Source organism: Chelonia mydas, chromosome 7 (genome assembly GCF_015237465.2).
Source record: "Chelonia mydas isolate rCheMyd1 chromosome 7, rCheMyd1.pri.v2, whole genome shotgun sequence".
Taxonomy (NCBI): Eukaryota; Metazoa; Chordata; order Testudines; family Cheloniidae; genus Chelonia; species Chelonia mydas.
The window spans coordinates 56,542,959-56,564,280 of NC_057853.1; the positions used below are offsets into that span (position 1 = coordinate 56,542,959).

A 21,322-nucleotide genomic window follows, 5' to 3' on the forward strand; every position below is an offset into this window, starting at 1 on the left:
AGATCAGGCCCTAGGCCAAAATATTTCCCTACAAACTTTTTGCTGCAAATGTTGCTTTGATAATTTTCTCTTAATTTCTTTCCCATTTCTCAGAGAATCACATTTGCACGAGTCTCCTTTCTCTGTCAGCAAACAAAATATCCCTGGTATGAATGTCCATGGGAAAATGCCAGGTTCTTAGTGGAACAAATGTTCTCAGGGTTTTTCTCCCTGCCCTGCCCCCACAGTATCTGCCCATCTATAGTTTGGTATGAGAGGAGATCCTCACCCAGAAAGCCCAACCCCCTTTCCTCGCAGGCACGGGAGAAGTGATCCTGGCTCGAGGAGCCCAAATCATGGGCAGTGGCAAAGTGAGGGCCTTCCCCTAATACGCTGTATGCGGAGTCTCTTCTACCTTCAGGTGTGGAGCCTAGGCTCATCATGCTCCTCCTTTAGCCTTGGCCTCAGCCCAGACCCAACATGCTCCTTCTTTAGACCAGGGTCCTCTTCTCTCCTCCCCTCACAGCCAGGCCCCTCTGTTAACCCAGAAAGGTGAGGACATATGTACCCTTCTCATAGGAGACCAAGGAGGGGGCACACACCACTGGAGGAGATTGGGGGTGTAGCTTTGGTCTGAAAAAGGTTTGTGATGCTCACATGGCCTCGGATATCTGCAAGTTCCCTGGTCTTCATCACCAATAAGAGGTGCGACCTGGAATAGCACTGCAGGCCTTGGAAAGCTTCAGCTGCCCCAGGGAACAAGATATCTGATACTTTTCTACAAGAGAACAGTTTGGCAGCTGTTTCATTTACTCAGCATTGACTTTCGTAGAAACTTTGGCTTTAGGCTGTATATAACCCTCCCCTGTCCCAGGAGCAACATTATTCCACGCAACGATCAGTTGAAACATATTCTGTGTTTTCTACTGCCAGGGTAGCAGATGCAGCTGGTAACTGATTCCACATTGCCAACTTGTTTCATTTTAATTAAGGAAGGCTAACCAGCTATGGTGTATGGTCCCTGTGAAATATCTCCCATTCTATTAGTCTATTGCCTAGGGCAGAGATCCCCAAAGTGTGGGGTGTGCCCCCCAGGGGGCTCAGAGGAATGCTGGGGCAGTGCAGCAGGGCCAGGCCAGCCCTCATGGGAGGCGGGGAGGAAGCGCCACCCATCCCCTCCCCGCCCCCAGCTCTGCTCCGGTCCCACCCCCAGCCGCACCCCTAGCTCCCACCCCCGCCCCCCAGCCTTGGCTCTGCTCCTGGCTCCACACTAGCCCCCAGTCTCGGCTGCTGGCCATGGCTCTGTTCCCGGCTGGGGCTAGGGGTGGGGGCGGGGCCGGGAGCGGAGTCGCATCTGGCCGGGAACCTGGCTGCTGGCCACCACCGCAGCCCGGATGCAGCTCTGCTCCGGTCCCTGCCCACAGCCTCAGCCCCTGTGCCAGCAATGCCCCTCTGCCATGTACATTGGTCAAACTGGACAGTCTCTACGTAAAAGAATAAATGGACACAAATCAGATGTCAAGAATTATAACATTCAAAAACCAGTCGGAGAACACTTCAATCTCTCTGGTCACTCCATTTCTGATCTCAAAGTGACTATCCTTCAACAAAAGAATTTCGAAAACAGACTCCAACGAGAGACTGCTGAATTGGAATTAATTTGCAAATTGGATACAATTAACTTAGGCTTGAATAGAGACTGGGAATGGTTGAGTCATTATAAAAAGTAACCTATTTCCCCTTGTTTATTCCTCCCCCCCCCCCCCCCACTGTTCCTCAGACGTTCTTGTTAAACCCTGGATTTGTGCTGGAAATGACCCACCTTGATTATCATACACATTGTAAGGAGAGTGATCACTTTAGATAAGCTATTACCAACAGGAGAGTGGGTTTGTTGGGGGGGGGGGGCGGAGGGAGAGAAAACCTGGATTTGTGTTGGAAATGGCCCACCTTGATTATCATACACATTGTAAGGAGAGTTATCACTTTAGATAAGCTATTACCAGCAGGAGAGTAGGGTGGGGGGAGAGAAAACCTTTTGTAGTGCTAAACACCCATTTTTTCATGGTTTGTGTGCATAAAAACATCTTCTGTATTTTCCACAGTATGCATCCGATGAAGTGAGCTGTAGCTCATGAAAGCTTATGCTCAAATAAATTGGTTAGTCTCTAAGGTGCCACAAGTACTCCTTTTCTTTTTGCGAATACAGACTAACATGGCTGTTACTCTGAGCCCCTGGCCGCAGCTTCATCCCTGGCCCGCTCCCAGCCCAAGACCCACCCACAGCTGCGGCCCCAGCCTTGGCACCTTTACCCCTGCCCGTGTCACCTCCCCTCACCGAGCTGCCGCCCCACTCCAAGCCCTGGCTCTGGGAAGTGGAGGGGCATGGACGGAGTTATGAGGGGGAAGGACCCTCAAAAGTTTGGGGACCACTGGCCTAGAGTCTATGGCACACCAAAAAACACCACCATAACTGGTAGTATTGTAGGGCCATATAACGAGGCCAAGACCTGAGTGGACCATGGAGACCAAATTCCACGTCCTCCCTTATGCAGTTTCTTTCCAAGTAAGTGATGAGCTATATTGGCAGGAAAGTGTGGAGTGATGGCCAGTGCTGCTGTGTTTCATCTGTGGATCACAGCAGAGCTCCAGCCCCTAGAATTATTATTAATTTAAAAGAAGAGGCGACAACAGTTGAATACAGATGGACGGGGAGCACAAGGAAACAACAAGACCGCTACGGAGATAACAACAATGGGGTTGTTACTCTGGCTGTTGAAACATATCAAGGAATGTGTGGTCGTTTTGCTGGCAGATTTATGGAATATGAAGAAAGGGCTAATTAAGATCAGTTTCAATGTGGGAAGTATTCTTCTGAGATGCAGAGAAGAAACCAACAGGATGACTTTAGGCTGTCTCCTGGCAGGCTACATGTTTACTGGAGAGTGGTCAATATTTTTTTAAAACTCTAAAATGTTGACAATTTTTTGAATAAGAAGGTGGGTGAGGTAAGAACTTCTGGTTGATAAACTTCCATTAGTGAGAGAGACAAGCTTTCATGCCACACAGAACTGTTCTTCAGGTCCGGGAAAGGTACTCAAAGGGTATGCCTGCACGGCAAAGAAAAACCCACAGCTGGCCTGTGCCACCTGACTCGGGCAAGCAGGGCTCGGGCTGTTTAATTGCAGTGTAGAGGTCTGGGCTTGGGCTGGAGCCTGGGCTCTAGGACCCTGCAAAGCGGGAGGGCCCAGGGCACAGGATGCAGTGCAGGCCAGTCATGGGTTTTTCTTTGTGTCTAAACATACCCAGAGTGTCAGAAGGTGGAACACTATGCCCTGGTTGGTACCTGCAGCTCTGTCTCTGGGCTCAGTTCTCAGCCTCTTCTGGCCCATCCCTGCCCTGGTATGGAGCAGTGCCTCCAGTACCTTTAGTGGTCCTGTGATGTCCCCAGCTCTTCACCTGAGTCACTCCTTCACTTCAGTCCCCTTCTGGGGAAAGGGGTAACAAAGTTCAATGAATGGTTGGCCCTCTATAGGGTCTTCAGCCCCATCCCTGAGCCCTTTAAACTCCAGCCCTAGCCTTCTTAATTAAATTTGTCCCCTTCCCAGGGCTTTGGCCACCCTACCTATGGCTGGTAGGGGGACCTGGGCATGCACTCTACTCCGGGTCCTGACCCAGGAACCCTACAAATAGCAGCTCCCTGCTGCTTCCTTTAACTCCATCACTGCTGCTATTCCCTGGGCTGCTTCCCACTTAGCCTCTTCCTCTTCACCCGTACCGCAGGGTTCACCATCTGTTCCCTGCTTGAGCAGGGTCTCTCTCAGGCCTCCTCACTTGGAGAATCTCACAGTCCTTCCTCCCACTTCTGGTTCCAGCCAGTAACTAACCTGCTCAGGCCCTGCAGCTCCTTTAAAGTGAACCTACTGCGCTCTGATTGGCTGCTTCCCTGCAGCCTTTCTAGGCAAGCCTGGAGGACCCACCTTCACTGCTCCTTTTCCCAGGGCAGGGTGTGGCAGGACTGGAAGACCTCAAGCAGGGGGCTTCAAAGGGCCTGGCACACCCAGTCACATGTGGGAAAGGAAGAGAGGGAGAAAGAAAAGGCATCTTGGGTGGGGTGGTTAGTGGGTTACAGATTGTTGTCATAAACCATAAATCCAGTGTCTCTGTTCAGACCATGAGTCTTAGTATCTAGCAAGGTTATGAACGGAAGCTCCCAGGCTTGTCTTTTGGTGGTGTTGTGCAGGTTTCCTTTGAGGATGAGGACTGAGAGGTCAGATCTAGAATGATTGCTTTGTGATAAGTGTTCACCCACAGGTGATAGGGTGTTTTTGTCTTTTATCATTTTCCTTGTGAGTTCATTGGAGTGTGGTGATTGTCTGGTTTCACGGACATAGCTGTTGCATTTAGTGCATTGGATGAGGTAACCGCATGTTATGATGGGCATGTGTAGGACTCATGGGTTGTGAAAGGTGTGCTGGGGCAGGGTGTTGATCATTGTACCAGTGGAGATATGTTTACAGGTTTTGCATCTGTTATTCTGGCAGGGCCTGGTGCCGCTTTGAGTTGTGTCCTGGTCTGTGGGGAGCTTGCTTCTGATGATGAGCTTGGAGAGATTGGGAGGTTGAGGGTCCAGGAAACATTTCTTTCAGGATGAGGTCCCCATTGAGTATGTGTTGTGATTGTTTAATGGTATCACATAGAGGTTCCAGTGTGGGGTGGGAGGTGACAACTCAGGGTGTGCAGTCAGAGGGTGGGGGGCGGAGCGGTTATTTCCAGATTGAAAAAGGTTCTTTTGGGTGGCCTGTTCCATGATGAAGTTCCAGGATATCATTCTCTGGTGGAGTGTCCTTGTTTGGTGAAGGCACTTTTAAGCGGGTTAAAGTGTATATCCAGGATTTTCTCCTCAGAGAATATTCTGTGGTATCTGAGTGCCTGGCTGTAGATAACAGATTTTGTAGTGTGTTTGGTGGTTAGTGGATCTGCGAAGATAGGTATGGTGATCCGGGGGCTTCTTGTATACAGTTGTCTGTAGTGTTCCATTGCTGAAGTTGATTGTGGTGTCCAGGAAGTTGATGCTAGTGTGGAAGTATTCCAGAGAGAGTTTAATGAATGGATGATGGTTGTTGAGGTTGTGGTGGAAATCTATGTCGTCTGTCCAGAGGATGAAAATATCATTGATGTATCTCAGGTATCATTGGTTTTGTGGTGCATTTATCCATAAATTCTATCTTGAGGTGGCCTAAGAAGAGGCTGCCAGTTTGGGGAGCCATCCTAATATCTAGGGCTGTTCCCATGGTTTGGACAAAGTGTTTGTTGTTGAATGTAAAATTGTTATTGGTGAAGATGAAAGGGATGAGTTTGGTGATGTGTTTGGGGTGGAGAGCTGAGGGTTGTCTATTGTCTTGTAGATAGTTGAGGCAGGCAGCAATGCCGTCATTGTGAGGGATGTTGGTGTATAGGGAGGTGACACCCATGGTGGCAAGGATGGTGTTCTGAAGAAGGTTGTTAATGTTGTGGTGTTTATGGAGGAAGTAGGTTGTGTCTGTGTGTGGTGAGTGGTTTAAGGATGGTTTCTATGAGTCCTGATACTGCTTTAGTAAGATCGCTGTGGCGAGATATGGTGAGTCTGTCTGGGTTCCCTTGTTTGTGTATCTTGGGAAGCATGTAGAAGGTCCCGAGGGGGGGGGGGGGGTTTCATGTGGTTGAGGTTATAGAGTTTCTCTTGGAATCATTGTATTTAGCTGTGACACTCTGAGTCCATTTCCCAGACCTGAAGAGCTCTGTGCAAGCTCAAAAGCGTGTCTCTCTCACCAACAGAAGTTGCTCCAATAAAAGATATCACCTCACCCACCTCGTCTCTCTAATATCCTCAGACCAACATGGCTACAAGAACACAGCAAACCACATTTTTTTCCAGCATTTTCCTCACCAGCTCTAGCTACTATCCAGACTGTGTATTTGAATTTATAACATTCTCATGGCTATAGAATGTGAGCACCGCCCAAGTTATGAAAAGGCCAAGCCCTCATCCTTATCTTCCAGGGAGTTGGTGGATGACAGCCGATGCACATTTGGTTCAGGAGGTATTAAGACCCATGGCCATGCTAACATCTTGCGGAAGGGAGTTCCAGACCCAGTGCCAAGAAGGTTTGATTTCTCATGATATGCAAATTGCACCCCAGGACATTGTCTGGGGAGTGCAGCTGTCATACAGAGGAAATCACAGAGAAAGAGGGTCAGTTTCTGAGTTCTCAGGTTCTGTCCTATTCAGGGACCTTAACCAGGATCTGAGATTGTTCCAGGAGCTCATGCAGTGTGCGGAGGATCAGGGTGATGTGTTCTCATTGCCTTGTGTTGGCTTCTTTTTCACATTCACTGTCAGCTGCAAATAGGGCCTGATCCATTACCCATTGAAGTTGATGGGAATCTTTCCAGTGACTTCAGTGAGCTTTGGATAAGGTCCAGGGCTTGCATTGTAGTAGCCAAGCCTACGGTACTTTCACTGCGAATCACAACAACAGTAGTGTATGAATGTTATTATGCTTGTAGTACATACAAAATGGGAAATGACCACCTAGAAAGAAGTACTGCGGAAAGGGATCTGGGGATCATATCATAGCATACACAAAGTAAATATGAGTCAAGAGTGTAACATTGTTGCAAAAAAAGCGACCATCATTCTGGGGTGTATTTGCAGGAGTGTTGTAAGCAAGACACGAGAAGTAATTCTTCCGCTCTACTCTGTGCTGATTAGGCCTCAGTTGGAGTATTGTGTCCAGTTCTGAGTACCACATTTCAGGAAAGATTTGTACAAATTGGAGAAAGTCCAGAGAACAGCAACAAAAATGATTAAAGTTCTAGAAAACATGATCTATGAGGGAAGATTGAAAAAATTGGGTTTGTTTAGTCTGGCAAAGAGAAGACTGAGAGGGGACATGATAACAGTTTTCAAGTACATAAAGGCTGTTACAAGGAGGAGTGAGAAAAATTGTTCTTAACCGCTGAGGATAGGACAAGAAACAATGGGGTTAAATTGTAGCAAGGGCAGTTTAGATTGGACGTTAGGAAAAACTTCCTGTCAGGGTGGTTAAGCACTGGAATAAATTGCTTAGGGAGGTTGTAGAATCTCCATCATTGGAGATTTTTAAGAGCAGGTTAGACAAACGCCTGTCTGGATGGTCCAGGTAATACTTAGTCCTGCCATGAGTGCAGGGGACTGGACTAGATGACCTCTCGAGGTCCCTTCCAGTCCTATGATTCATGATTCTTTAGCATGCTTGTTTGTTCCCTGTTACACAAGGCAAGTGGGTAGAAGACTATGGTCCCAACAGGCATCCTCAGTTTGTGTTGTCTGCTTATGAGCACGGACCAATTCTGTCTGTACAAGGCCAGACTGTATAAATGATATGCAGTGTAGGAATCATTTCATTCTCCACTCAAGTGCAGCCCTGCATCAGCTGTTTAACAGCACCCAGCCACCCATGCTGCAGGAAGTGGAGAAAAGTACCATAATCCACTGAAAAGTGCAAGGGAGTGTGTGAGGAGGTCGGATGTATTACCCCAGTGAGAATGTGGCCAGGACACCAGGGTTAACATGACTGATCTCATCAATAAGTGGTCAGGACCTTGTTTCTGCTAAGACTTAAGTCCCAGATGCAGAGCTAAGATTTTCAGGCTGCAGTGGTGGTACTGCAGCTGTTTTATGCTGACTTTAAGAAGAGAGCAGATGCTAGTTGCAGGCTCTGCCCACGGGAGCCTGGGCAGAGAATATGGGCAACATGGCAACCACCTTGCCAGGTGTGGACACAGGGGAGATAAGATTGGTTAAGGAATAACCCAAGTAGATGGGGATAGAAAGAGAGAAGAACAATTCAAAGAAACCCTCATGTCTGAAGACCAGCTTCCAAAGTCTCTTTTTACTCCCTTAACAGGATAGCCTGCGTTCTAGAACAGTGTTTCTCAAGGACAAGTCCCTGGACTGGCACCAGTCCCTGAGAACTCCCTGACACAGTTTAGGAAGGCAGCAAGCCAGCCCCGGGTAGCAAGAAGATTGAGAACACTGCTCTAGAATATCTCCACTTTATTTATGGCTCTGAACAGTAGCACAATAAACAAACAGACACTGAATAAATAAGGGAAGAATTAACAAGCCCATTAAATAAACCATCTCAGATTCTCTGGCTTCAGTATCTTTGGACCAGGCAGACAGGAAACCTCAGCTTCTTTAATAGCCAGCAGGAGAGTCAGTATCTATCTCTCTATCACTGTGCCCAAGCTATAGCACAGGTGTCTCCTAAACCAGTGACAAGATCCTAGGACATTTTTCTCATGACTCAACAGCTGCTAGACCTGAACTTACAACAGTGGCATTACTGTATTTGAATTGGCCTGGCTTAGAAGGTTTGAGGACACCTCCCTCTATTGCACATTGATCTGATCCAAAGTCCACTGAAGTAAACTGGCAGACTTCAGTGGGTTTGGATCAGACCCTATTTGCAGCCATGGGACTCGAACCCATGGACTTCAGATATTCAGGGCTGGCTTATGTAGTGAAGAAGAATGTAATGCGATGGTCCCGTGTGAATGGGCCTGTCCCCTGCTAATGGCCAGTCCCAGAAAGTATAAGACCCTGCAACTTAATAACCACTCCGATAGTTATCCTGTTAGCTCAAATAACAGAACCTTGTGCATTTTGCTGCTGAAAGTCTGTAGTTCACTCCCTGGTGCAAAACTGCGGGTCCGTATATGGAAACACAGAATAGCTACAATTCCTGTAATGTTCATTTATGAGGGTTGCCAGATTAGTTGAAGAGGAAGAGCAGCCACTGGCAGCCATAATGCCTGAGCGCTGAAGGCCCAAACTACGCTGCTCTGGATGTAGTACCACTCCCGGCACCGGCTTTTGGTCAGGAGAAGACAAAAAGAAGCCAGTGGGATTTGTGCTCTGAGTCCCCATAATTTGCAATTCCTTGGGGCCCCAAACCTACGGGTACTTTACCCAAACAATCCCCTCTATACACACTGAATCAGGAAGGCTTTGAAGCTTGGGCTTCTCTGTAGTCTGAATACACAGCCAGGCGGTAGTGGATTGTGAAATTGGAAAGTGTCCAATACCGGGGGCCTGATCATGCACCTTAGGAAAAATCCCCATCGAATCCAAAGGGAGGCCTGCCTCAGTAAGGAACACAGCATCAGGCCCTAGAGCTTAATTTTTATTCCTTGTGTGTTAGTATATCTGCCACCCATCGCGCAGGAGCCTGTAGCGCGCTTCAAATAGTTTCATATCTCTTTTGCACAGCTGCTGTTTGTCTTGACTATCAGCAGAACACATACATTTCTAAATCAACAGAGGGAGCTAGCACTTCAAAGCTGGGCCGTCAGCAGAGAACAAAACTCATTGGCTACATTCCCTTTGCAGAAAGAGAGAGAGAGATGCCTTCCAAATCTCCCATCGCAACAGAGCGAGGACAGCAAATCTCTGCTGCTCCTGAGTTCCTCTATTCTGCTGCTGCACAGATACCCAGCACGAGCAGCTACCTTCTTAATCAGTGTGGATGTTACCAGGTGAGAATTTTCTGAATACTTTGTTTCAACTTTGCAGGAGGTCAGACTAGATGATCATATTGGTCCCTGCTGGCCTTAGAATCGATGTATCTATTAAACCGCCACTTGGGAGGCTGTCAGTTTATGCTGTAATCATGATTTTGTTACTTGTTCTGATCTACCTCTTTGTACTAGGTATTTCTGTCTGATTTCCTATCAGAAAACACTTACCAAGAGATCTAAACTCAAGTCCATGGGCAAGTGGTATTTTGAAAGAGCATTATGATCTCTCTGCCTGAGTGAAATGATTGGATTTGAAGTAGGAGTTGTTGCCATATTGGGTTATTGTTTTATTAGAGGCTTTTAAGAAAGAAAAAGTTTTAAAACAGGAGAATCTAGCTGGAAAATGTTAGAGTCTAGACTGCTTTGCAATACAGTGCTCTGTGAGTGGCGTTTTTAGCAGTCCAACTGTACCTCTATGCCTGTTTGCTCTAGTTGTCTAATTTGATTTGTATTTCAGTTAGAAATAGAGCCATGTTTGCTGGCTGGGTCGTGCAGCCTGAAATCAAGAGATGCTTGGGGAATGCAGGGTTTACATAAGTCAGATTCCCAGAAAAAAAGGACTCTTCTGCAGCCCTTTAGTCCCTTGTGTATATGTTGCAGGTTTTTTTAGGATTCAACTCCAATCCAGAGGCAAAGGTGAAAACCATCGGTGGTGCATGAACCACTGGCTCAGGGAGGCTAGCCCCCAGTCCAGCCCCTTCTGCCTGAGCCCCCAGACCTTCCATGCCCCCCGCTGGAGCCCAGAGCCACCCCCTGCCCCCCACCGTGGCCACTGGCCCATGCCCCAGCCCAGCCCCGCCCTCCCCAGCCCCAGAGCACTGGGAGGGCAGGCAGCACAGCCCCAGCCTCCCAAACAGCATCCGCCCCCAGCCACAGAGCACCGGGTGGGCAGGCAGTGTGGCCCAGCCCCAGAGCACCCAGAGAGTGGGCAGCTCAGCCCCAGCCCTTGAGTGCCTGGAGGGCGGGCGGCACGGCCCCAGCCCTAGCTGGGCCACAGCACAGGGGAAGACAAGCAGCAGAGCTGGGACAGGGAAAAGGACTGGGAGGGGGGGCGGAGTATGGATGGGACATGCCTGGCTGTTTGGGGAGGCTTAGCCTTCCCCAGCCTATGATACCTGACACCCATGGTGAAAACACTCCTGGAGCCTGATCCAAAGCCTATTGCAGTCAATGGAAATACCCCCATTGGCTTCAACGGGCTGTGAATCAGGTCCCAAGAGAGTGACATGAGTGGGAAAATGGCAATAGATGTTGTTCTCCTTCTATGTTACAGCCGTTTCCCCTGGCCTTTGTCTGTCTTGCTCGTTAGATTGTAAGCTCTTGGCAGTATGGACTGTCTGCTACTCTCGATTTGAGCAACTTTTGAGCAACGGGGATCTGTCCTAGGCACTACTGTAATAAAGACAATTATTAACAATAAGAAATAATGGTGCAGGCAAGACTTATGATAGTAAGGGAGTGCTTAGTTATAATTCCATGTGTGATGCATGAAGCAATGCTTGTGAATAGGTGATAGAGCCTTGAGATCCTTTGTGGGAGGACGTAGGACATAAATATAAGGTCACTCTATTGTTCCCTATTTTCCCTGAACTACTTTTCCCATCATGGTCAGTGGAGGAAGAGATGCACCGAACTGTGAACCCAAGAGATACGGGTTTTATTCCTGGCTCTACTACACACGCCAGGCTGATGGGCATGTGAACCTGGGTAGAATGAAACTGATGCCCTCTGGATAGTGGACAAATCATTTCTCACCTCGCTGTGCCTGAGTTCCCGCCTCTGTGGAATGAGGGTAACAATTCCTCTTACCTCAAAGGCGTGTCGTGAGAGTAAATGTCTTGGAAGCGCCCTTCCAATGGAAGGTGCTATAGAAATGCAAAGTATTAAAAACACTGGACTTTTAACACAACAAAATACGTTGCAGAGCCTTCTGATACACTCCATGATAACTTTCTTTATCTCCATCTTACTAGCTCTCTGTCACAGATCTACAGGGCATGCTCTGTCTCTGACCTTTGTATAGACCCTCTGGGAGCATCCCCCTCTTAGGGTATGTCTACATTGCAATCAGGAGGTGCAAATGCAGCATGTATACACATATCTGAAAAAAGAAAAGGAGTACTAGTGGCACCTTAGAGACTAACCAATTTATTTGAGCATAAGCTTTCGTGAGCTACAGCTCACCGCATCGGAATGCATCCGATGAAGTGAGCTGTAACTCACGAAAGCGTATGCTCAGATAAATGTGTTAGTCTCTAAGGTGCTACAAGTACTCCTGTTCTTTTTGTGAATACAGACTAACATGGCTGCTACTCTGAAAATAGCAGCAAAGCTGCAGCAGCTCAGTCAGCAGCATGGGCTGGCCCTGGGTATGTATCTGAGGAAGTAACCCAGAGGTGTTTACACATGCTCCAATCACAAAGCTAACTAGGCTACCTCTACATGTGCTGCTATCATACTTCCCAATTGCTTTGCAAACATACTCTTAGTGATAGTCCTGGGTCTCCACTTTTTACAAGGGGAAGGCCTGTGTCCCAGCTATCCTAAGACTGGGGCCTTAGCTCCAACAACCCTATTTCTCACCATGCCTCTTTCAGCAGGTCCAGATGAACCTGGACCCCCACTGGAGACTTACCCTTTTGGGAGCTATGCAACCAGCAACCTGCAGGAACACAGGACAGGCTTCTCAAAAAACAGATGTCATCTATTAGTCACCTGGACTTCAGTATTGAGGGTCATTAGATTAGAACAATAATGCAAGGCCTACAGACCCATGTGCATGCTGGCAGCACGACCTGCCTGTCTTGCTCAGACATCCACGATTTCATCCCTGCCCTGGTACGGCAGGATCTTCCGTTCTATGGTCTCAAGTCCTAGCGATGCTGTTTTCACATGTCCTGCCCCCTGTGGCCAATAGTTGTGAAAAATCAGTGGTCTGATGGTTGGCCTCCATGGTATCTACAAGGGAGCTGCATTCACAGGCTGTTTGCAGTGTTGTTGTAGTTGTTGTAATATCCTGCTGCTCCCAGGATATTAGAGACAATGTGGGTGAGGTCATATCTTTAACTGGACCAGCTTCTGTTGGTGAAAGAAAAGCTTTTGAGCTACACAGAGCTCTTCTTCAGGTCATGACTTGCACCCAATCACTGCCTTCCTTTCTCCACCATCCCAGAAAGGAAATTAACCCCTTTACACCCAGGTGGTAACAATACAAAAGCGAATAGGGGGAAACTAAGACATATGTATTCTTCCTAGAAATAATATGGACATTTTCCCCATTCTCCACTCACTCAAAGACTGAATTATCCAAACACCTAATCTGTCAAGGAAAAGAAAGGTAGAAAGAAAGAGAGAAGGAAAAGGAGGGCGGGGGGGGGGGGGAATCTAGATCAAAGGTTAACATCGCTTTTAAGCCAAATCAGAGTCAAGAACACCAACTCTTACACGTGTGATTGAATATCGCAATTAGACACTCCTACATGTTTGTCTTATAGAACATTCCACTTTCTTGCTGCTTTAATTTTCTCCGATCAAGCGGAGAAAAGAGATTGAAGCTCCTTTTACTTTATTTTTGATTGAAACTTTTCTTTTGGGTTCTTGAGGGCAGCAACTTCTGACCCAACTGATACAATGAATAAAGATGAAAAAAAAATAGCCCTCCTCCACACCGCACTGGGCACCTGTGCACATGCTGTTCCTCAGCAATAAATGCTACTCAGACGACGAGATAAGCTTGCCATACCATTTTATTTACATGGTAATATTCCAACGATTGCTTTTCTGCAGCCGTAAAAAGTTTATCTCAAACTCACAAGCCTGTTTGGGTAGCAGTTATTGCAGAGTAAAGATTTATGCAATCAGGAAATAATGGCTTTCGGTGAGTATATATTTACCTTGCACGTTGCGAGCCTCAATACTCCACGTAGCAGCCTGCTTATTCAGGTGAGCTCCCTGCAGGGGTGATGTCTGCTCCTTCCCTGCTTGGATGCATCGAGGATTTGAACTCCAGCACAGGACCATGGCACTGGCTCTGTGGAGGATAGGGGTAAATGCCTGCAACAATGGAATGCACAGTCCTGTGCAAAGCCGGAGTAAAAGGGACTTGCTCTGGGGTCGGGGGGAGGGCTGTGGGTGGAGTATCAGCAGAGTTGGGCTACGGACACTGCTGGAGCCCATGGCTGGGATTTCCATTGACTCTTAATGGGCGTTGTGTGCCCAGCTCTCCTTTGACAATAAGTTGCAATAGTAGTCAAGGACTACTGTGCCCTGTCTATCCAGTTATTACAATGCTGGGCCAGCCTTGACTAGGGACTTCCCATTGTGCCAAAATATGCGGTGGTTTCACAATGGGAACTAATACAAACCTAGAGCTGGGTGGGAAATTCCAAGATCTCAACAATTGTTGTCATTCCAAATCAGGATTAAAAGTCAAAATATCATTTTTTTTCACATAATGGAAGGTCAGTTCAACATTGAACTGTGTCTGCCTGAGTAGCTGCATTGCATCATGGGAGTTGTAGTTTGAGTTACATATACCCCCATTTTTCTTCTACAGGCAGGGCTCCCCAGCTGGAATATATTTCCCATGATGCACCCTGATGGGAGCATCCACCATCGGGGGGAGGGGACACTGCTGTGCATCATGGGATATGTAGTGCAGCCATGGCGCCTAGCCCATAGAGGAGTGTGGGGGCATAATGTACCTGAATTTAAACTCTCAGGAGGCACTGCAACAGCTCAAGCAGAAAAAGGTTAATGTAGAATTGACCCAAAATGAAATGTTTGTATTTGGTTGGACAAAGGAAAGCTTCAATTTGAGCTGGCCCATCCTGAAACAAAATATTTCATTTTTGGTGTTTCCTAATGGGACATTGAAAAATTCTGGCAAAATTGAAATTTTCCCACAGAAATTTGCAAAGGAGAGAATGAAATCAGCTATGCAGCTCTTGTTACTACTGACAAGAGTCCAATTATCTACGCAACTCACTGAAAAATATACCTTTATTGGCTTCTTTCTATTACTTCTCTAAATAACAATGGGAATGACAAGAAAAATCTAATGTATATTATTCCTTCAAATGAACTAATCTGATGAGAACTCCAGCTGTGCCAAAAATTAATTCCACCTTTGAATAAAGGATTTAGGGTCTGAATTTCAGAAGTGCCAAGCAGCCAAACTGCTGGAGTCAATAGGAACAGTGCATACTCAGCACCTCTGAAAATCAGGTCTTTATTGTCTAAATTTATTTGAAAATAAAGTATTGGTTGGATTAATAATAAAAAAATCCCTTCAGCATCCCATTAGTTCATTAATCCGCCGTCTCTTTCCTTCTGACTTCACTCATGGTCAATTTTCCTTTGCAGCATCCAAAACTGACTAACAACCTTTTACCAGGCTGTGTGAAAAAAATATTCATAATTTCATTCGGATTTTGTGACACGGCAATTTCAGTCTTTGTGAAACTCTCACAAAATTGATGATTTGATACTAGACCCTGCACAAATGAAGGGCCATTTCCACAGTTGGAATAAATCACATAGTCCTTTTGACTTTGGTGGAGCAAGGCCAGTTTACACCAGGTGAGGATTTGGGTGTGAATATTTGTAAGGTGCTGCTGTCCAGTTCAAACTGGAGGTAGGGGGTGTTAAGAATGCAATAGTGTGTTCCATTCATGGACAATTCATGCCACATGTTTTTTTGACTCCGCTTGATAGAGTTTGCCAAAGCCAACTAATTCAGCCTGGTTTGGCATCAGAACTTTGCAACTCCAATGAGTTTCATGTGGTTTTCACCCCAAACCATCATTTGACCCTGGCTTACTTGAAGTGAAACTCTGCAGTGCTACTGACTTTCAGGAAATTATTTTGGTTTAACCTCCCTACTGGCCCATTCAGTCATAACACTGCTGACTCCAGTGGAATTAAACCTGCTTACTCCAGTAGTGCATTTGGTCCCATTTCACTGTCCAGCAAACTACTACAGTTTATGGTCTAATGCAGTGAACCAAAGGAAGATGGAAAAGTGTTCATGGGGGAAGAAAATGCTCATCACCCCCAGAAAATTCTGTTTCTTTAATTTTGCTAGAAGAGATGAACTAATCTCTCTCTTTCCTTTGCAGGCATTTCCAGAATCTCTACATAACGGAACAGAAGAACTTACGGTAGGGCCCTGAAGACCCAGATCCTACTTGTTTCCCTGCATATTTGTGGGCTCTCTTTCTGATTCCAGCATGAGCAAGACTGAAGATCTTAACATGGTCCCTCCCTTTCCATTCAATAAGAATTGGAGTTTAGAGCGAGGCTTCCTTACACATATCCCAGGTCACTGCAGAAACACAACTGACCTTACTGTCTTTTTAGTCACCTCATATAGCTTAGAAACCATCCTAGGCATCCTGGGAAACGTTTGCCTGATTAGTGTCATAGTCAGGCAGAAGGAGAAGGCCAACGTCACCAGCATATTCATTACCAACTTGATAGTTTCTGACTTGTTCATGAGCATCGTCTGCCTGCCTTTCACCATCGTCTACACCCTGATGGACTACTGGATATTTGGTGAGGTCATGTGCAAAATGACTTCCTTCATCCAGTGCATTTCTGTGAGTGTGTCAATTCTCTCCCTTGTCCTCATTGGTCTGGAAAGACACCAGCTCATCATAAACCCAACTGGCTGGAGGCCAAGCATCCCCCAAGCCTATCTAGGGATTGTAGTCATTTGGACATTAGCTTGCCTTATGTCTCTGCCCTTTCTGACGACCTCCGTCTTGACATATGACTTGTACAAGCAGTTCTCCTATATTACGGATTCTTCTGCCGACAAGGCCATATGTATGGACTCATGGCCTTCTGACCAGCATCGACTCATCTACACCACTGCCTTGCTGCTGTTCCAGTACTGCATCCCTCTCTCCTTTATCCTGGTTTGCTACCTGCGTATCTATTTACGCCTGCAGAAGAGAAAGGACATGTTTGAGAAAAGTGCATACAGTGGCCGGGTGGTTCAGCTGAGGAGGATAAACATTTTGTTAGTATCCATGGTGGTTGCCTTTGCTGTTTGCTGGTTACCATTGCACGTTTTCAATAGCATTGAGGACTGGGATTACAAAGCCATTTCCCCTTGCCACCACAACCTTATTTTCTCATTGTGCCATCTAGTAGCCATGGCTTCCACCTGTGTCAACCCTGTTATCTATGGGTTCCTAAACAATAACTTCAAAAAAGAAGTGAAGTCGCTGATACTGAGCTGCCAGCATAATTCGTCGACGGAAGAATATGAACATTTACCTTTATCATCCATGCAGACTGAAGTCTCCAAAGGCTCCGTGAGGTTGAGCTGTAGACATAATTCCATCTAGGTCACCAGGGAACATCTTCTGAAGTCTCCACTGAAGAGACTTCAGGAAGGTTATTACACATGGATGATAAAAGCAATAGATGGTACCATAGTCTGACTCCAACACGTGCACCATGGCCAGCTGCTGTCCAATTTTTGGAAGAACAATCATTGACTGCAAGGAAAGATAATCAGTATAGATAAGTGAGGAAGATCAAAGGAGATACCGAATTGTATGTATTGGTGAGGTGGCGCAGCTCTGAAAACAGACTTCATGCAAACAGGACATGTGCACAAGAAGTTGCTTTGTTTCTAACTACTTAATAGACATCTATGGTTGCACACAGACAGCAGGGTCATCAGCTAAGCTGCAGACCCTTATCACTGAGGGTAGAACCTGGGAATTCCAACTCAAACACTTGAGTTTGTGGAAATTCTCCTCTGTCAGTATTAGTAGGAAACGTACATGCGATAGGCTGACCACTAAGTTTACGAACAGAATTATAAGACAGGATTGCCTGCAATAGCAGGGGACTGGACTCAGTGACCAGGAGGTTCCTTCCAGCCCTAAGTCCTCTCTGCCTACATTCCTCTAGGAATGTGGGTATATATGATGTGTACATTACTGACCCCCTCTCACCCACTATTAGGAAACACTCATCTTCTCAGCTGATGAGGTTCACAGTAGTTCACATCCAGCAGATCTGTAACATATCTGTAACTACTTACATGCAGACACTGGTGGCAGTTAAACCTGCCCATGCAGCATGGGGATACAGCCATGAACCTGTCACTTCAAAAACCCCACAGGCTTCTACCACTTGAGCTTCAAGGAAATCTCTAAAAAAGGAAAAGGAGGACTTGTGGCACCTTAGAGACTACCAAATTTATTTGAGCATAAACTTTCATGAGCTACAGCTCACAAATCTCTGTTCACGCTAGGGCTTCTCGTGTACCCTCTTTTGGCCAGCTTCTTGATGACAATATTCCAGAAAACTACACCACATGGCACACCGAACTAGCACAAATCAGAACCATTGCTCAGTAACAAGGTGCATCGAGAATTAGCACCATCTATGGATGACAGACAGCAGTTGGAGGTGTTACACTATTTGTTGCCTCTGTTACCCTTCATGGAGACTATGCAGATCACTTCCCTTTTCAGATGATGCAAAACCAAACAATCCCAGATTTACATGGGAACTTGGTCAGATTGACTTGACTGTCATTCTTCTGGCTGTAGATCCTACGTCTCCATGCTACTAAAGGTAGAGTCACAGATGCTGGTACTTTAAGATGTTTGGATCATTGACGTCTTTGACAGATCTCAGATGGGGGATTGAGGTGACACTAAGCCAATGTCACATCCATTCTTTGCTTAGCATCTCACTCTGCTCACAGGCTCTCTCATGTGGAAGGACCAAATGGCTAGGGAGAAAGGCTTCTGATGTAGAAATGCCAGCTGTAATGAACAGTGACACTTCCAGTGTAGTGAAACACATTTTGAAAACAGGCACCAAGGCTTCAGGTTTACCCCAGAAGAGAAAGGACCTTGGAAGGAGTGATGCCAAAACTGTGAAAAGTCTATGGAAGACCAATGAAAATACATGAAGGGGATTGAGTCACACACATTAAATCCAAGCCACATGTAAATCAAGTGTGTTGTCAATTGTGTCATGGAAGCGAGCTTTGTGCTTTCTCACTTCAGTGATATTTTTTACCCTTTGTCTGGGCAACTTACCTGCAAACCATAAGAAACATAATACTTATTCTTCTTTAGAAAAAAACAGTACATCATACTTCTGGAGTCTGAGTTCCTCTCTTTATCAAGACATTGCTCTGCAGCTACTGCTGGGAAACCAAGATGGAAGTCAATATTAGGCACTGTTGAAAGTGAAGGCAAATCAGAAAGGACACCAACATTTTCATATAAAAGATACTAGGACAGTTTTAAAGACCTAAATGGGGTCATGTTTTGTCATGACTTGACATTCTGTGCAATCTCATCCAAGTCAGTGGGCTTGCACACGGTGGAAGGTATTCAATGCATAGATACTAGAAATACAATAGCTAGGTAGCTACCTCACTAGACAAAGTGGTAGGTCAGAGCAGAATTTGACCCATGCATATTCTCCCTCAGACCCCAGCATATGGGGCAGATTTTGTGACTGCAGTGTAGCTTTAGCCATGTCAGTCCGGGGTATTAGAGAGACAAGGTGGGTGAGGTCATATCATTTGTCGGACCAACTTCTGTTGGTGACAGAGACAAGTTCTGTAGCCACACAGAGCTCTTCTCCATGTCAGATTTTGTGAAGACAGGAGCTAAACCATCTCATGCTACAAAGTAGCAAGTTCTATTAATATCCAGTGGGCTAGATCCTCAGGTGATGTAAATGGGAGCAGCCCTACTGAGTTAAATGGAGGCAAGTTACATCATCTGAGAATCTCACTCATTGATGTAAGTGGAAGTTGAGGATGCTCATCAGCTTACGGACTTAGACCCCAAGTTCTTGACCATGCCAGAACTGTCTAGTGGCAGCTATCCTTTTGATTCCCTTCAGAAATCTGCATCCTGCAGTCAGATGATCTATGCATAATTTCATTTTGTATCTTTACCTATTGATCTGACATGCATTTGTGCTCCTTCCCGATGAGCTTTCTGCAGTCTTCTTTAGATATTAGTTGCCATGACGATGAGGAGAATTTGTTTCTCTTGATTAGTGTGTAGAAGATGCCACTTCTGGGCTAGAGTTAGACTCCACTAGAAGACTTTGTACCTTTACAGACCAAGTGGGCTGTAGGCCACATCCCTAGATCAATATTGGTACAGTAACTGAAACCAGAATGGTCCTACCAATCAGTGCTGAGAAGCACAAAATATATTCATTCGGACTGACCTCCTTGACTTACAGGAACTTTGTATAAACTGTGTTTTATTCAAGGGCTTTGAGTAGAGCACAGGTCTCACACTGGGCTTCTTCCTAGAGATGAGTTTCTCCCAATTAGCCTTGAGTAATTCTGCTTGTTTCCTGCACTTGTTAGAATTCTAATATTTAATTAACAGCTGCATGTCGAGCTCTGATCACACATCAGCACAGAAGATATCTGATCTGTAGCCCTTTGGAAATAGGTGATCCTGTACTCACCAGTCTGTTAAAGGGAACAACACAATTAGTCATGGAAGTTTTGCTTCCAAGCAGAGTGCATGCACATAAGGCTTATGTTTGTCACTGATTAGCATGAAAAGCTCCAAGAACATAATGCTAAATGAAGCCTATTTGACAGAGAATTTATTATATGGCTGTAACTGTGATACATCAGCGCAACTATTTGCATTGTACAGCATCATCAAGTTCAAGCTGCATTCTTGATGGGTGGAGTTAGCTGTTGGGTCTGATTCTTCTTTGCCCTGCACTTTGTGCAGTCATTTACAGCTGTGAGTGCAAAGTGTATGTAAAAGGCTAACAGATCAGAGGGGGTAGCATAAGCCATGCTAACACACTGCGGTTTTGTCCCACTCTGGTGGCTAGATGAAGCATAGAGGTCTATGAGTCTGCTCTGAGCTAATGGACTTGGACCCAGATCCTCAAAGGCATTTAGGCTCCTAGTTTCCTTGGTCCTTTAGCTCAACCAGTAGCAGTGAATGCTTTTTGCTGCAGAGGTCCTGGGTTCTGTCCCCAAAACCACCCTCTGACTTGGGGTGTCATTACAGCAGTGTTTTAGCTGACTCTGCACAGGTGTAAATGACTAACGAGGTTCAGGGTAATGGAGCATTGGGCCCTATTATGTTTGCTGTGTATTGTAGTGATGCTTTGGGAAACTATTACCAGCTTTATTACTGTGAGAATGGGGAGGACGTGCGTACATGCCTTACTAAGTAACCATGAGCTCTTATTATTGTCATCTTTGTCCGTCCTGTCCATTTGCCCCACTTTGTCTTTTTATGTCCCCGCTTGTTGTGGCACAATGAATATAAATTGTAAGCTCGTCAGGGCAAGGATATTATCTTTTCTTGTGTCTGAGCAATGCCTGGCACAATGTGGGGACCTCAAAATAACAAATAAAATAATAATATTGGCTAAATCACGTGCTCTGTGTGTGCCTCAGTTTGTCCATCTGTAAAATGGGGATAATACTACTTACTTCATTAGTGACTAACAACTGCTTTGAGATCCTTGTATTAATTAAGGGGAAATGTTATATATGGAAAGTGCCATTCATGTGCAGAGTATTCTGACTGATTAATTATAGCTAACTGCCAACAGTGTGCTTGACACTGTATGAGACATCTCAGAAGGATAGTCCCTGCATCGTCTCTGCAGCTTAGTGTCCCACTGCTAATGCTGCTGGAAAAGTGGCAGTAGCAGCTATTTAAAAGGTTTGCACACAGCGGCACTGAGACAG

General features: G+C 45.9%; 1 protein-coding gene across 1 annotated transcript; it reads left to right on the top strand.

The window, feature by feature from the left end:
- The first annotated feature begins 9,336 nt into the window (after window positions 1–9,336).
- On the top strand, window positions 9,337–21,004 carry LOC102936461 (neuropeptide Y receptor type 4-2). The gene is made up of 2 exons (XM_027831217.3): window positions 9,337–9,543; window positions 15,705–21,004. The coding sequence occupies exon 2, from the start codon at window positions 15,816–15,818 to the stop codon at window positions 16,938–16,940; it is 1,125 nt and encodes a 374-aa protein (XP_027687018.1). The 5' UTR covers window positions 9,337–9,543; window positions 15,705–15,815; the 3' UTR covers window positions 16,941–21,004.
- Window positions 21,005–21,322: the final 318 nt, after the last annotated feature.

Excerpts from the sequence above, each read along its gene's own strand:
- LOC102936461 (XM_027831217.3), top strand. The coding sequence starts at position 15,816 with ATGAGCAAGACTGAAGATCTTAACATGGTCCCTCCCTTTCCATTCAAT.